This window comes from Salmo trutta, chromosome 19 (assembly GCF_901001165.1).
Source record: "Salmo trutta chromosome 19, fSalTru1.1, whole genome shotgun sequence".
NCBI classification, from domain to species: domain Eukaryota; kingdom Metazoa; phylum Chordata; class Actinopteri; order Salmoniformes; family Salmonidae; genus Salmo; species Salmo trutta.
In genome coordinates, this window is record NC_042975.1 from 30,889,475 (window position 1) to 30,906,102 (window position 16,628).

The 16,628-nt window shown below is 44.8% G+C and overlaps 1 protein-coding gene across 3 annotated transcripts in view; it reads left to right on the top strand.

The window, feature by feature from the left end:
- Positions 1–16,628, top strand: part of LOC115154335 (mediator of RNA polymerase II transcription subunit 13-like) — a 143,200-nt gene that overhangs the window by 20,001 nt on the left and 106,571 nt on the right. For 2 of the 3 annotated variants that reach the window (XM_029700461.1, XM_029700462.1), the window contains exon 3: positions 13,307–13,475. In XM_029700461.1, coding sequence (XP_029556321.1) covers positions 13,307–13,475 — 169 coding nt within the window. Of the gene's footprint in view, positions 1–13,306; positions 13,476–16,628 lie in introns of those variants that run through there. The other variant, XM_029700463.1, reaches the window with a different exon arrangement.

The following is a 16,628-nucleotide window of genomic DNA, read 5'->3' on the forward strand; positions in this document are numbered from 1 at the left end:
TTAGTCTCAAATAAATAATGAAACATGTTCAATTTAGTTTAAATAATGCAAAAACACTGTGTTGGAGAAGAAAGTAAAAGTGCAATATGTGCCATGTAAAAAAGCTAACGTTTAAGTTCCTTGCTCAGAACATGAGAACATATGAAAACTGGTGGTTCAATATTCCCAGTTAAGAACTTTTAGGTTGTAGTTATTATAGGAATTATGACGCGTCGACTATTTCTCTCTATACCATTTGCTTTTCATATACCTTTGACTATTGGATGTTCTTATAGGCACTTTAGTATTGCCAGGCTAATCTCGGGAGTTGATAGGCTTGAAGTCATAAATAGCGCTGTGCTTCAAGCATTGCTAAGAGCTGCTGACAAAACGAGTAAAGTGCTGTTTGAATGAATGCTTACAAGCCTGCTGCTGCCTACCACCGCTCAGTCAGACTGCTCTATCAAATATCAAATCATAGAATTAATTCAAATATAATAAACACATATGAGCCTTTGGTCATTAATATGGTCAATTCCGGACACTCATTTCGAAAAACCAAAACGTTTATTCTTTCAGTGAAATACGGAACCGTTACGTATTTTATCGAACGGGTGGCAACCCTAAGTCTAAATGTTGCTGTTACATTGCACAACCTTCAATATTATGTAAAATTCTGGCAAATTAATTACGGTCTTCACACAGTTCGCAATGAGCTAACGAGCGGCCCAAACAGTTGCATATATCCTGACTCTGTTTGCACTGAACGCAAGAGAAGTGACACAATTTCCCTAGTTAATATTGCCTGCTAACATGAATTTCTTAACTAAATATGCAGGTTTAAAAAAATATATACTGCTCAAAAAAATAAAGGGAACACTTAAACAACACAATGTAACTCCAAGTCAATCACACTTCTGTGAAATCAAACTGTCCACTTAGGAAGCAACACTGATTGACAATAAATTTCACATGCTGTTGTGCAAATGGAATAGATAACAGGTGGAAATTATAGGCAATTAGCAAGACACCCCCAATAAAGGAGTGGTTCTGCAGGTGGTAACCACAGACCACTTCTCAGTTCCTATGCTTCCTGGCTGATGTTTTGGTCACTTTTGAATGCTGGCGGTGCTTTCACACTAGTGGTAGCATGAGACGGAGTCTACAACCCACACAAGTGGCTCAGGTAGTGCAGCTCATCCAGGATGGCACATCAATGCGAGCTGTGGCAAGAAGGTTTGCTGTGTGTGTCAGCGTAGTGTCCAGAGCATGGAGGCGCTACCAGGAGACAGGCCAGTACATCAGGAGATGTGGAGGAGGCCGTAGGAGGGCAACAACCCAGCAGCAGGACCGCTACCACTGCCTTTGTGCAAGGAGGAGCAGGAGGAGCACTGCCAGAGCCCTGCAAAATGACCTCCAGCAGGCCACAAATGTGCATGTGTCTGCTCAAACGGTCAGAAACAGACTCCATGAGGGTGGTATGAGGGCCCGACGTCCACAGGACGTTTGGCATTTGCCAGAGAACACCAAGATTAGCAAATTCGCCACTGGCGCCCTGTGCTCTTCACAGATGAAAGCAGGTTCACACTGAGCACATGTGACAGACGTGACAGTCTGGAGACGCCGTGGAGAACGTTCTGCTGCCTGCAACATCCTCCAGCTTGACCGGTTTGGCGGTGGGTCAGTCATGGTGTGGGGTGGCATTTCTTTGGGGGGCTGCACAGCCCTCCATGTGCTCGCCAGAGGTAGCCTGACTGCCATTAGGTACCGAGGTGAGATCCTCAGACCCCTTGTGAGACCATATGCTCGTGCGGTTGGCCCTGGGGTCCTCCTAATGCAAGACAATGCTAGACCTCATGTGGCTGGAGTGTGTCAGCAGTTCCTGCAAGAGGAAGGCATTGATGCTATGGACTGGCCCGCCCGTTCCCCAGACCTGAATCCAATTGAGCACATCTGGGACATCATGTCTCGCTCCATCCACCAACGCCACGCTGCACCACAGACTGTCCAGGAATTGCCGGATGCTATAGTCCAAGTCTGGGAGGAGATCCCTCGGAAGACCATCTGCCACCTCATCAGGAGCATGCCCAGGCGTTGTAGGGAGGTCATACAGGCACGTGGAGGCCACACACACTACTGAGCCTCATTTTGACTTGTTTTAAGGACATTACCTCAAAGTTGGATCAGCCTGTAGTGTGGTTTTCCACTTTAATTTTGAGTGTGACTCCAAATCCAGACCTCCATGGGTTGATAAATTGGATTTCCATTGATTATTTTTGTGTGATTTTGTTGTCAGCACATTCAACTATGTAAAGAAAATGTATTTAATAAGATTATTTCATTCATTCAGATCTAGGATGTGTTATTTTAGTGTTCCCTTTATTTTTTTGAGCAGTGTACTTCCGTGTATTGATTTTAAGAAAGGCATTGATGTTGTCACTGCCGTTGTAAAGGATGGACCAAGGCGCAGCGGGTATGTGAATGCTAATTTTTATTAAACACGAAACAAAACAAGAAAACGATGAACGGACGACAAACCGTTTTGTAGGCTCGCACAGCAATACAAAGAACAATCTCCCACAATCCCCAAAACAAACAAACTCCTAATTATAGGACCTTCAGTCAGAGGCAACGGTAACCAGCTGCCTCCAATTGAAGGCCCCAATCCCAAATACTAAACATAGAAATAAACACCCTAGAAACAGACAGAACTACACCATAAACCCCGGAAACATAAATAAAACGCCCCTCTACATAAACACACACTCAAAACCATATAAAACAATTACCCCCTGCCACGTCCTGACCAAACTATAATAACAAATAACCCCTTTTACTGGTCAGGACATGACAGTTGTTTATGGTTAGGTACATTTGTGCAACGATTGTGCTTTTTTCGCGAATGCGCTTTTGTTAAATCATCACCCGTTTGGCGAAGTTGAAGTAGGCATTGATTCGATGATAAATGAACTGGCACCGCATTGATTTTATGCAACGCAGGACAAGCTAGTTAACTTAGTAATATCATCAACCATGTGTAGTTAACTAATGATTATGTGAAGATTGATTGTTTTTTATAAGATAAGTTGAATGCTAGCTAGCAACTTACCTCGACTCCTAGCAGCCACAAGGTCCTTTTGACGCTGCGCTCGCGTAACAGGTGGTCAGCCTGTCACGCAGTTTCCTCGTGGATTGCAATGTAATCGGCCATAATCGGTGTCCAAAGAGGCCGATTACCGATCGTTATGAAAACTTGAAATCGGCCCCAATTAATCAGCCATGCCGATTTAATCGGTCGACCTCTAGTTCAGATAGAAATATATAATGTAGAACAAACATGCCTCCTACATGTGGAATAAGGAATTACGTCTAGGGCCGTGACAGTCATGACATTTTGTCAGCCGGTTATTGCCATGTAAATGACTGCCGGTCTCACGGTAATTTACCGTTATTTAACATTAACACCTTTAGCATCTCCAGGCCTCCATGCATACAAGCCACTGATGTGCACGTTTGGAGCATCTACATAAAAAAAAGGCTAGGCTATATGACAGATCCATACATTTGTAATCTCTAAACACACACTTTTTACTGGAAACCCACTATTCTCAACACACTTTTCAGAATCGTCTTCTTTTGGCAGAATCAGAGATAGGTTTGGAATATTGCTCACGGTGACCAGAGGGGCTAAGGAAAAGCTTCTGAAAGAGGGGTAAAATGGAATTGAGGAATGTGAGATGTTTTCTAGTAGATGGGAGAAGGGTAGACTAGAGATATGAAAAACAAGGTCAAGCTCTCTCCAGAGTGGATGGACAGCTTTGTGCTTCAGCCCTTTTTAAGTTTCTCTGGCGGTTGTTTACAAGTACACCAGTAAAATATAGCTGGCCCTCTACTTAACCTTTTTCTGCAGTGGGCTAAGTCAGGGTCACACAGTTTTTCTTGGTAGTCTTAAACAAATCTACTTTAAAACAAACGTATACACCTCACACACGTGGTTAAGGGCTTAAAAAACACCTGTACCATGACAGATCTAGAATATAAATATATTCAATTTTGAGTTGGCGTCCCAATATTATACTTCACAGAAGACTGAGATATAACGAAACCGTTTGACATAAAAACACTGGATTTTCGGCGGGTCTTTTGAAATAATGTTTAGTAGTTATGAAATTATGAAAATATTACTAACATTCCACCCATTAGGCCGCTTTGGTCGTTTGACTACAGGAAAAGGCTACAGTCCTGAAAAATATATGAGCCCAGATTCCCTTTAACAAGCTGTTCAGCACTTGCTGCTCTGCCATAGAGCTTCACTTACTATTGATATGGGGGACAAAGGAATCAAAGTTTAAATTCCTCTTTCAAAGCAGAGAGAGACTATAATCATTGATGTATGTTTATGTCTGTGTAGACTTTCTTCTCACCTAACTAAACTAATCTGTCTCCACTTAAGAATGTAGACCTAATACATTTTAATTGACCTGAAGTTTATAGTTGCGTAGTTTGGTAGCTAGCTCCTCTGTGCTGAGTCTCACCACATTAAGGAACAACGTCTTTTCAAATAATATATGTGGGATCATGTCTCGTGGTCATGTCTGGTGTTTTATTTTTTCTGTGCTGATCGGCGCTGCACACTGGGAGAAAGATGTTTGCTGGAGACATGTTTGAAACGAGCTTAAGTGCTCTAAGATGTCTCACAGTGGCTGTTAATGAGATTAGCAGAGCATCCAGGCCACGGCCGAGCAGGATCCAGAAACAAACCCCACTACTATTACAGTCAGGTAGTAAAGACACTGCTAGCCCGCTCCCTGATCTGTTTGTGCTGTCTTGTGTGGTATTCTCTGCACCATCAGGCAGGAGCCCGTGTTCTCTAAGGCATCAAGTGACAATGACCAAAGGAGTTTGACAAGACTGCACAAACAGATCAGGGACCAGACTAAGACAGTGCATCTGGAGCTGCTATCTCTATCTACCACCAGCCAGCCTGCAACAGTGCTTTCACTTGACTCCTCTAACTGGGCACAGACACACTTGAATCATGAATGGAAACTTATGGTGAATTGTAGCTAGGTTGTCTATTTTTTGTCTGCTGCAAAGAAAATGACTTGCATTGGGTTTTTTGGATGTAGGAAATACTTTTCCTGTTATAGTTTGTATTTTCCTCTTGCTTGCTTATGCTTACGGTCAACATATGATTTTCAGATGTCACTAAACTGACTGGCTATTTTGCATATCAGGAAATTAAGAGTTTCAAATCTAAATTTTTAGATGCCAGATACAAAATGCTGCCCTTTGAAGTAGTAGGCTATAGTTTGTGATTGTCATCTGCCTCCTGCAGAATCTTTTATGTCTGTATACTACAATTTAGAATTATATATTTTTCATTTAACCTTTATTTAACTAGGCAAGTCAGTTAAGAGCAAATTCTTTGTTACAATGACGGCCTAGGAACAGTGGGTTAACTGCCTTGTTCAGGGGCAGAACAACAGATTCTTACCTTGTCAGTTCAGTGATTCGATCTAACAACCTTTCAGTTACTGGCCCAACGCTCTAACCACTAGGCTACCTGACACCCCTATTATATAATAACTTTATTTTGTTTCTATGCAGTGTGCATAGTTTAGCTGCAAAACATAGCTCCCATCAACTTCCCCCCTCTGGCTGTCTGATCTTTTGATCCCCTTCACCTCTGCTAGGCATCTGCTTTAGACACATAAAAGTAAATTCACCAATGACAACAAGGCATGTTGAATGAATGGTAGCCTAGTTGTCAGACCTAGCTTGATGGATTAGGTCAGGGATGGAGACAATGACTGTATGTATGAAAGAGATGTTGGAGATCTGGAACAAGCTCATATAGGCCTAGTCCAGTTGTTTCATATTCCTATAGCCTATAGTAAGCTAGAATACCACATTGCATCCAGTAATTGAATTATTCATAATTTTATCCCTAAACAAAATTAAGAAGCCAGTTCACATTTTCACTAGACTATCCACATAAAGACACCTATTAATTAGAATAATCATTACTCCTAAATTTAACCTAGAAACATTTTAAAGTGACATTAACCACGTTACCATCCACAGCTTTTATGCGTGCGAAGCCATACCGTGTAAAAAAAAATCACAACAGCTGTGATGGAAACAGGACGTTTCGCTACAATTTTACAAATGTCAACAGATAATTTGTTTGTTCGATATGGTGGGATCTTTTTGTGTCTGTAAATTAATTATGCAAGAAATGTGGGTGGAAGCGCCTTTATGCCGCAAATATTTGTATAATAACCATCATATCAAAGTAAACTTGAAGTCACGCGACGATATGGTGTGTCGTCCTCCCACTATGACTCAGATGGAACAAGTTATGATAAACTTCACAGGGTGGTGAAAGTGCAAGGCGATCTTGATGATCCTTTCCAATAAATATCAAGGGTCTTATTCTGGTGACATGATGCTTGACTGCCATTTGACAAATAAAATATTCTCACACTTATCCACAATAATCTTATCATGTAGACCAGGTATTCCCAAACTGGGGTACGCAATGGCATCAGGGGGTACGCCAACTAAATATGTGATTCACATTTTAAAAAATAAATAAAATCTTCAAACAGCACATTTGTTTTCCAATGGGGCTGTGCATTTGGGTGAGGTTTTTTTCTCGCCTGAGTAGCCTAATTTCACTGCAAAAATAAAATTAAACCATCTAGTGTTCAGCGAAATAACAACACAATGTCAAATACAGGTAGCCTAGTCAAATAATTAACATCCAATCACATTAACCGTTACTCTCTCGGGGGAAACCTTCACTCTTGTGCAGACATTTAGAAACAAAACATGACAATTTGAAAAATAAGCCACAGGAGTTTTTTGAGCGAGAATAAAGACGACTTTCGAGTAGTAAGACATGTATAAAAGCAACAGATACCATTAATAAGAAGGGGCTAGAAGCTTCTTATATGGTGAGCTACTGAGTGGCTAGGACAGGCAAGCCCCATACTATTATGGAGGACTTAATTCTTCCTGCTGCTGTGGGTATGGCTGAGACAATGCTGGGGGAAAAGGCCCAAAAAACTATACAGACAATTACTTCATCAAACAACACTGTTTCACGGCACATCAGTGACATGGCAGGATATGTTTTGAAACAATTACTGCTTCGCATACAAGCCAGTGAATTCTATGCGTTACAGCTGGATGAGTCAACAGATGTGGCGGGCCTGGCATAGCTCCTGGTATATGTCCGTTACATTTATGGGGGGTCAATTAAGGAAGACATCCTCTTCTGGAAACCAGGACAACATGAGAGGATATTTTTAAAGTACTGGACAGCTTTGTGACATCAAATGGACTTTGGTGGTCAAGATGTGTTGGTATCTGTACTGATGGCGCAAAAGCCATGACGGAGACATAGTGGATTGTTAACGTGCACGCAAGCAGTTGCTCCCGACGCCACTTGGGTACACTGCAGCATCCACCGAGAGGCTCTTGCTGCCAAGGGCATGCCTGACAGCTTGAAAGATGTTTTGGACACTACAGTAAAAATGATTAACTTTGTTGAAGCAAGGCCTCTGAACTCTCAAGTATTTTATGCATTATGCAATGATATGGGCAGCGACCATGTACCGCTTATACAACATACAGAATAGAAGCGCGTTGGTTATCAAGGGGCAAAGTATTGACATGTTTTTTTTTTATTGAGAGACGAGCTTAAAGTTTTCTTTACTGACCATCATTTTCACTTGTCTGACCGCTTGCATGATGACGAGTTTCTCACACGACTGGCCTATCTGGGCTTTGTTTATTCTCGCCTGAATGATCTGAATCTAGGAGTACAGGGACTCTCCACAACTATATTCAATGTGCGGGACAAAATTGAGGCTATGATTTAAGAAGTTGGAGCTCTTCTCTGTCTGCATTAACAAGGACAACACACAGGTCTTTCCATCATTGTATGATTTTTTTGTGTGCAAATGAACTCAAGCTTACGGAGAATGTTATATGTGATATTGCAAAGCACCTGAGTTAGTTGGGTGCGTAATTACGCAGGTACTTTCATGAAACAGACAACACAAACAACTGGATTCGTTATCCCTTTCATGCCCTGCCTCCAGTCCACTTTATTTTTTTATTTTACCTATATTTAACTAGGCAAGTCAGTTAAGAACAAATTCTTATTTGCATTGATGGCCTAGGAACAGTGGGTTAACTGCCTTCGCCAGGAGCAGAACAACAGAATTTTACCTTGTCAGCTCGGGGACTCGATCTGGCAACCTTTCGGTTACTAGTCCAATGCTCTAACTACTAGGCTACCTGCCACTTACCGATATCTGAACAAGAGAGCCTCATCAAAATTGCAACAAGCAGTTCTGTGAAAATTGAATTTAATCAGAAGCCACTGCCAAATTTCTGGATAGTGCTGCGCTCAGAGTTTCTTGCCTTGGCAAATCAATCTGTTAAGACACTGATGCCATTTGCAACCATGTACCTACGGTGGCAAGAACAAGTATGTGAACCCTTTGGAATGACCTGGATTTCTGCATAAATTGGTCATCAAAATTAATCTGATCTACATCTAAGTCACAACAATAGACAAACTAATAACACAAATTATTGTGATTTTCTTGTCTATATTGAATACATAATTTAAATATTCACAGTGTAGGTTGGGAAAAAGTATGTGAACCCCTAGGTTCATGACTTCTCCAAAAGCTAATTGGAGTCGGTAGTCAGCTAACCTGGAGTCCAATCAATGAGATGTTTGTTAGAGCTGCCTTGCCCTATAAAAAACACTCACAAAATTTGAGTTTGCTATTCACAAGAAGCATTGCCTGATGTGAACCATGCTTCGGACAGAAGAGATTTCAGATAAAAAATTATAAACTGAGAAAGTTCAGCACTGTTGCTACTCTCCCTATGAGTGGCTGTCCTGCAAAGATGACTGCAAGAGCACAGTGCAGAATGCTCAATGATGTTAAGAAGAATCCTAGAGTGTCAGCTAAAGACATACAGAAATCTCTGGAACATGCTAACATCTCTGTTGACGAGTCTGCGATACGTGAACATTGCTGCACGTCTGAAGTTTGCAAAAGTACACCTAGATGTTCCACAGCGCTACTGGCAAAATATTCTGTGGACAGATGAAACTACAGTTGAGTTGTTTGGAAGGAACACACAACACTATGTGTGGAGAAATACAGGCACAGCACACCAACAGCATGGTTTGAGGCTGCTTTGCTGCCTCAGGGCCTGGACAGCTTGCTATCATTGACAGAAAAATGAATTCCCAAGTTTATCAAGACATTTTGCAGGAGAATGTTAGGCCACTAATTGAAGCGCAACAGAAGTTGGGTGATGCAACAGGACAACGACCCAAAACACAGAAGTAAATCAATAACAGTAATGGCTTCAACAGAAGAAATTACACCTTCTGGAGTGGCCCAGTCAGTGTCTTGACCTCCCGATTGAGATGCTGTGGCATGACCTCAAGAGGACAGTTCACACCAGACATCCCAAGAATATTGCTGAACTGAAACAGTTTTGTAAAGAGGAATGGTTCAAAATTCCTTCTGACCGTAGTGCAGGTCGGATCCACAAATACAGAAAACGTTTGGTTGAAGTTATTGCTGCCAAAGGAGGGTCAACCAGTTATTAAATCCAATAGTTCACATACTTTTTCCACCCTGCACTGTGAATGTTTACATGGTGTCTTCAGTAAAGACATGAAACCATATAATTGTTTGTGTGTTATTAGTTTAAGCAGACTGTGTTTGTCTATTGTTGTGACTTAGATGAAGATCAGATCAAATGTTATGACCAATTTATGCAGAAATCCAGGTATTTCCAAAGCGTTCACATACAAACCTTTTCTTTCCATTGTATGTGAGAGTGGATTCTCGGCCCTCACTAGCATGAAAACTAAATACAGGCACAGACTGTGTGGAATATTTTTTTTTAATTATCTGAGACTCAACATTGCAGAGTTATGTGCATCCTTTCAAGCACACCCTTCTCATGCCTTCCCTGTAGCTCAGTTGGTAGAGCATGGTGTTTGCAACACATGGTGTTTGCAACGCCAGGGTTGTGGGTTCGATTCCCACGGGGGGCCAGCACAGAAAAAAGAATGTATGAAATGTATGCATTCACTACTGTAAGTCGCTCTGGATAAGAGTCTCTGCTAAATGACTAAAATGTAATTAACCTGTGGTGAGTTATTCACAATTTTTGATGAACAAATAATGTTTTATATATAAAATGGCTAAATAAAGAGCAACATAATTGATTATTATTATTTGTGCCCTGGTCCTATAAGAGCTGTTTGTCACTTCCCACGTGCCGGATTGTGACAAAAACTCAAACTCATTGTTATGTTTAATAAATGTATCATATAGGGTGTGTGTGTGGCAGGCTTACAACGATGGCAAAAAAACAACATTGTAGAGTGCGCTGACCCTGGTGCTAGAGGGGTACGCAGCTGGAGGTTGAGTGTTTGAAGGGGTACGGGACTATAACAAGTTTGGGAACCACTGATGTAGACTAACCTACCCGCACTGTATCTGTGAGCTGTTGGCTAGAGTGCACGTGCCATGACCAAAGTAGGCACATTTGCTATTTAAAGGGATACTTCTGGATTTTGGCAAACTTTTAGATACCATTTTATGTGTCTGTGTCCAGTATACAGTTAGAGGTAGTTTCGCGAGCCAACGCTAACTAGTGTTTGCGCAATGACTGGAATTTGTGGGTCTACTGGCATGCTTTTGTGACTAAATGATTGTTTGAGTTGAAAATGCGATGGAAACACATTGAACTTTAGATTTTTATTCGGTACATGCAAGCTTAAGACAAAAAGTACATTTTGTGTGCACTATGTCATCAAATGCTGATTTTTATCCTCAACGAGTCCATTTGGTGGAAACACCAATGTTGGTAAAATGCACATATTTTCTTTATGCAGATTCTAGAATATTTGCATTAAAATCTGTTGCCAATTTGATGGAAACCTAGCTAATGAGACCACCTCAATCATTTGGGATCAAACACAAGACTTCTGTGTTGTTTGATATAATTTAAGACTCTAGGTTTCAGGAACTGGCAGGTAGAGCAGAGAAAAATGGTAAGTACTGACCCCCTCCGGACCTCCCCACTACCCAACCTTAGGCCTATATCAGCACCACCAGGGGAAAGTACTGACCCCCTCTGGACCTCCCCACTACCCAACCTTAGGCCTATATCAGCACCACCAGGGGAAAGTACTGACCCCTCTCTGGACCTCCCCACTACCCAACCTTAGGCCTATATCAGCACCACCAGGGGAAAGTACTGACCTCCTCCGGACCTCCCCACTACCCAACCTTAGGCCTATATCAGCACCACCAGGAGAAAGTACTGACCCCCTCCGGACCTCCCCACTACCCAACCTTAGGCCTATATCAGCACCACCAGGGGAAAGTACTGACCTCCTCCGGACCTCCCCACTACCCAACCTTAGGCCTATATCAGCACCACCAGGGGAAAGTACTGACCTCCTCCGGACCTCCCCACTACCCAACCTTAGGTCTATATCAGCACCACCAGGGGAAATTACTGACCTCCTCCGGACCTCCCCACTACCCAACCTTAGGCCTATATCAGCACCACCAGGGGAAAGTACTGACCTCCTCCGGACCTCCCCACTACCCAACCTTAGGCCTATATCAGCACCACCAGGGGAAAGTACTGACCTCCTCCGGACCTCCCCACTACCCAACCTTAGGCCTATATCAGCACCACCAGGGGAAAGTACTGACCCCCTCCGGACCTCCCCACTACCCAACCTTAGGCCTATATCAGCACCACCAGGGGAAAGTACTGACCTCCTCCGGACCTCCCCACTACCCAACCTTAGGCCTATATCAGCACCACCAGGGGAAAGTACTGACCTCCTCCGGACCTCCCCACTACCCAACCTTAGGCCTATATCAGCACCACCATGGGAAAGTACTGACCTCCTCCGGACCTCCCCACTACCCAACCTTAGGCCTATATCAGCACCACCAGGGGAAAGTACTGACCTCCTCCGGACCTCCCCACTACCCAACCTTAGGCCTATATCAGCACCACCAGGGGAAAGTACTGACCTCCTCCGGACCTCCCCACTACCCAACCTTAGGCCTATATCAGCACCACCAGGGGAAAGTACTGACCTCCTCCGGACCTCCCCACTACCCAACCTTAGGCCTATATCAGCACCACCATGGGAAAGTACTGACCCCCTCCGGACCTCCCCACTACCCAACCTTAGGCCTATATCAGCACCACCAGGGGAAAGTACTGACCTCCTCCGGACCTCCCCACTACCCAACCTTAGGCTTATATCAGCACCACCAGGGGAAAGTACTGACCTCCTCCGGACCTCCCCACTACCCAACCTTAGGCCTATATCAGCACCACCAGGGGAAAGTACTGACCTCCTCCGGACCTCCCCACTACCCAACCTTAGGCCTATATCAGCACCACCAGGGGAAAGTACTGACCCCCTCCGGACCTCCCCACTACCCAACCTTAGGCCTATATCAGCACCACCAGGAGAAAGCCCTGATTGTACATTTAAACATATTTCTAGCTAGCTACTGAAGAGCAGCCAATTACCAAGTAACCAAAACAGTCTATAGTTTACTATTCCTTCTGAGGCGGTCTTCTGCCAACATCATTATTAGGTTAAAAAAAGGTATATTTGCCTATGATTTGAGCAGTGTGGGTGTCGTACGCGCGCCGTTGTGGGGTGCCGCCAATCTGAAGTTGTTGGCAGGTCTTCTACTATTTTGACACAATCAGGAGTCAGGATCCATCTTATGTGTTCACAAACCTTGTGTGAACCTGTTAGTGTTGTTAGCGTAACAGTAGCATTTCCTGTAAACCACTAAGTCTTGTCAGACAGAGTAGAAATGATAAGACGGAGAAGAGCACTTTTGTGCATTAGGCCAAGTGAATTAATCATACATTAGGCCCAATACATGCTGGTTAAATAGATAGTCATGGTAGTTTGTTAAACAGGAAAGTGTTAACCAATATTGCCATAAAAATTGTTTGACGCAGCTGATTAGCAGTTGCTGCTGTTTCAGGAGTTAAGGGTCACTGCAGGTGTCTCTACTGAACTGTTTTACCAGCTGCTTGCTGTCTCTGCAGCAGTTCATCTTTTCAAACTGAAGGCTTGACTTTTTTTGTTTAATCTCATGTCAACGGAAATGCTAAAGTGCATGAAGACGAGACACATGAAACATTTGCTTTTAAAAAATCACTCTGTCCTGTCTCTAACCCTATCGCTCTCTCTTTCTGTCTGTCTCTATAGCTGAGGAAGACGGTGTGTGGGAGAGTGGTCTGTCCTATGAGTGCAGGACGCTCCTGTTCAAAGCCATCCACAACCTGCTGGAGAGGTGTCTCATGAACCGTAGTTTCGTACGCATCGGCAAATGGTTCGTCAAGCCCTACGAGAAGGATGAGAGGCCCATCAATAAGAGGTAAGATGCTCCTACTCACTCCTCCTAACTCCCCAGTTCCCCCCTTCTCCCCTTGCCACTCCCCAGTTCCCCCTTCTCCCCTTCCCACTCCCCAGTTCCCCCTTCTTCCCTTCCCACTCCCCAGTTCCCCCCTTCTTCCCTTCCCACTCCCCAGTTCCCCCCTTCTTCCCTTCCCACTCCCCAGTTCCCCCCTTCTTCCCTTCCCACTCCCCAGTTCCCCCCTTCTTCCCTTCCCACTCCCCAGTTCCCCCCTTCTTCCCTTCCCACTCCCCAGTTCCCCCCTTCTTCCCTTCCCACTCCCCAGTTCCCCCCTTCTTCCCTTCCCACTCCCCAGTTCCCCCCTTCTTCACTCCCCAGTTCCCCCCTTCTTCCCTTCCCACTCCCCAGTTCCCCCCTTCTTCCCTTCCCACTCCCCAGTTCCCCCTTCTTCCCTTCCTCTCTCCCCAGTTCCCCCTTCTTCCCTTCCCTTCCTACTCCCCAGTTCCCCCTTCTTCCCTTCCCACTCCCCAGTTCCCCCCTTCTTCCCTTCCTCTCTCCCCAGTTCCCCCTTCTTCCCTTCCCTTCCTACTCCCCAGTTCCCCCTTCTTCCCTTCCTCTCTCCCCAGTTCCCCCTTCTTCCCTTCCCACTCCCCAGTTCCCCCTTCTTCCCTTCCCTTCCTACTCCCCAGTTCCCCCTTCTTCCCTTCCTCTCTCCCCAGTTCCCCCTTCTTCCCTTCCTCTCTCCCCAGTTCCCCCTTCTTCCCTTCCTCTCTCCCCAGTTCCCCCTTCTTCCCTTCCTCTCTCCCCAGTTCCCCCTTCTTCCCTTCCCTTCCTACTCCCCAGTTCCCCCTTCTTCCCTTCCCACTCCTCAGTTCCCCCTTCTTCCCTTCCTCTCTCCCCAGTTCCCCCTTCTTCCCTTCCTCTCTCCCCAGTTCCCCCCTTCTCCCCAGTTCCCCCCTTCTCCCCTTCCCACTCCCCAGTTCCCCCTTCTCCCCTTCCCTCTCTCCCCAGTTCCCCCCTTCTTCCCTTCCCACTCCCCAGTTCCCCCCTTCTCCCCTTCCCACTCCCCAGTTCCCCCTTCTTCCCTTCCCACTCCCCAGTTCCCCCCTTCTTCCCTTCCCACTCCCCAGTTCCCCCCTTCTCCCCTTCCCACTCCCCAGTTCCCCCTTCTTCCTTCCCACTCCTCAGTTCCCCCTTCTTCCCTTCCCACTCCCCAGTTCCCCCCTTAATTCCCTCTCCCCAGTTCTGCCTTCCACCCATCCCCAGTTACCCCCTTCTTCCCTTCCCATTCCCCAGTTCCCCCTTCTTCCTTCCTCTCTTCAGTGTCAACACTCCCACTGGTGTTGTAGTAACTCACTCAAGGATATAATAAAGATGGATTGAATACTTAATTTATCAATAGTTCAAAAACATCTGCTATGTGGCTCATTTACACTTGCGTGCTCTATTAGTGGTCTATTAATCAATCAGATATAAGTGCCCCACTTGCTCCCTTACCGGGTAGATTTTGTCCTGAGCCCAATACCCACTGTCAGCTCCCATAGAGAAGTGTGCTGCCTGCGTTGGTTAAATCAAGATTTTTAACTGGAGAGCAGAGCTACAGACAATGTCAAGCTTGTTTTCTATACCCTGTCGGCTGTACTCCCTGGAAATGTGTTGTCGAGCTGCAGCAGTGGCTGAGCCATCCCCTCTCCCCTCTATTTGGTGGGCAGGATTTGTCTCTGTCAGTGTCTGGCCTCTTACATAAGAGGAGGTACACGGCTGCTGAGGAGAAAACAACCGAGGTGGTGACACTCAGTCCGTCACTGCCTTTGCATGGCTCCCACGACTTCGTCTAGCTCCCTATTTCTGCCAGATGTTTGTGTGTATTGATATTTCAATGCACGGTTGGAGGCTTAGAGCTCTGTTTATGTAGACCTCCTGTCCCTTTTCATTTCAATGTGAATATAGCCTATGTATTTCTGAGGTGAAGCTTCTGCAGATTAAATACTAAAACGGCAGTCAGTGTGGTGTGGTTAGCAGCCCAGAGCAGGGATTGAAAGGCAAATGAGGAATGAATGATAAAAGCCCCTAACTAACAAGCTAGGGGAGACAGGAGCTCTGTTCTGTTTCATACTGGATGGACTCACGGTGTTGTCACTTGCTGTCATCCCAGGCAAGGTATTGTTTTAGTTTTTGTACTAGCTAAATGTCTCTCATGTTGTTGTCAGAAACCCCAGGAAATCAGGTGACCACAGGAAATGCAGCCAGGTGAGGCAGGCAGGCATCATTGTGATGTGATGTGAAATCTGGGAGCTACTGGCTGGCTGGGGCCACAGGATGGTGGTGGTTGATTCTATGGTTAGTTGTTTCACACTCAGTCAGTGCTACTGTGGTAACAGCCATAGTTGATTATCTGATGGCTGTTATATTTTTATCTGATGATCACATCATAAGTTCCAGCCTTAAAAGGCTTTTCAGAGCCCCTGAAATATTACTCCTTATTAAAAAGCACAATGTTTTCATTGCGCTTGTATGGGAATAAAATGGCTTAATTTTCACATAACTAATCATACTACTAACACCCAAACTCAGCAGCACTGCTGTCTCTCTCTTTACCTCTGCTGGCTGGCCCAGTCGAGGATAATGAACAATGGGGTTTCCTCAGTCAGCCCTGGAATTCGCAGCCAGCCAAGCCAGGCCCTTTCTCTCCAGTCTCCACCCACTGTGCTGCAAGGGGATGGGGACAGGGTATAAATATTGTAGATCTTCAGCCACCCAGAAAGAGACCAGCCATGTTCTCCTTAGGATGTTGTTGTTGTTCTTCACTCAGCAGTTTGTTCCTGTTCCAGCCGCTCGGCCACAGAGGCCAGACTAAGAGCAAAGCCATGACGATCGGACATCCATAACACATGGCTTGTGTTTTAATGTTGTGCCCGCTCGGAACAACTGGTCTATCTGAGGAGGAGGCCTTGTACATTTTAACCACCATCTTTCAAGAGGAAATGTTGCATATTATCCTTTCTATTTAACTGGGACATTATAAGGATGTTTATTTCCAGAGACTATTGTTTGAGTTGTTAGACTGTTAGGTACACAGTGCTGGGGTGCTGTTCAGGTCCTCCCCAGTGGCCAGCTCCAAGTCTCCCAGCTCTGTGTGTTTTTCACCATGGCAAGGTTAAATTTGTCCTAAAG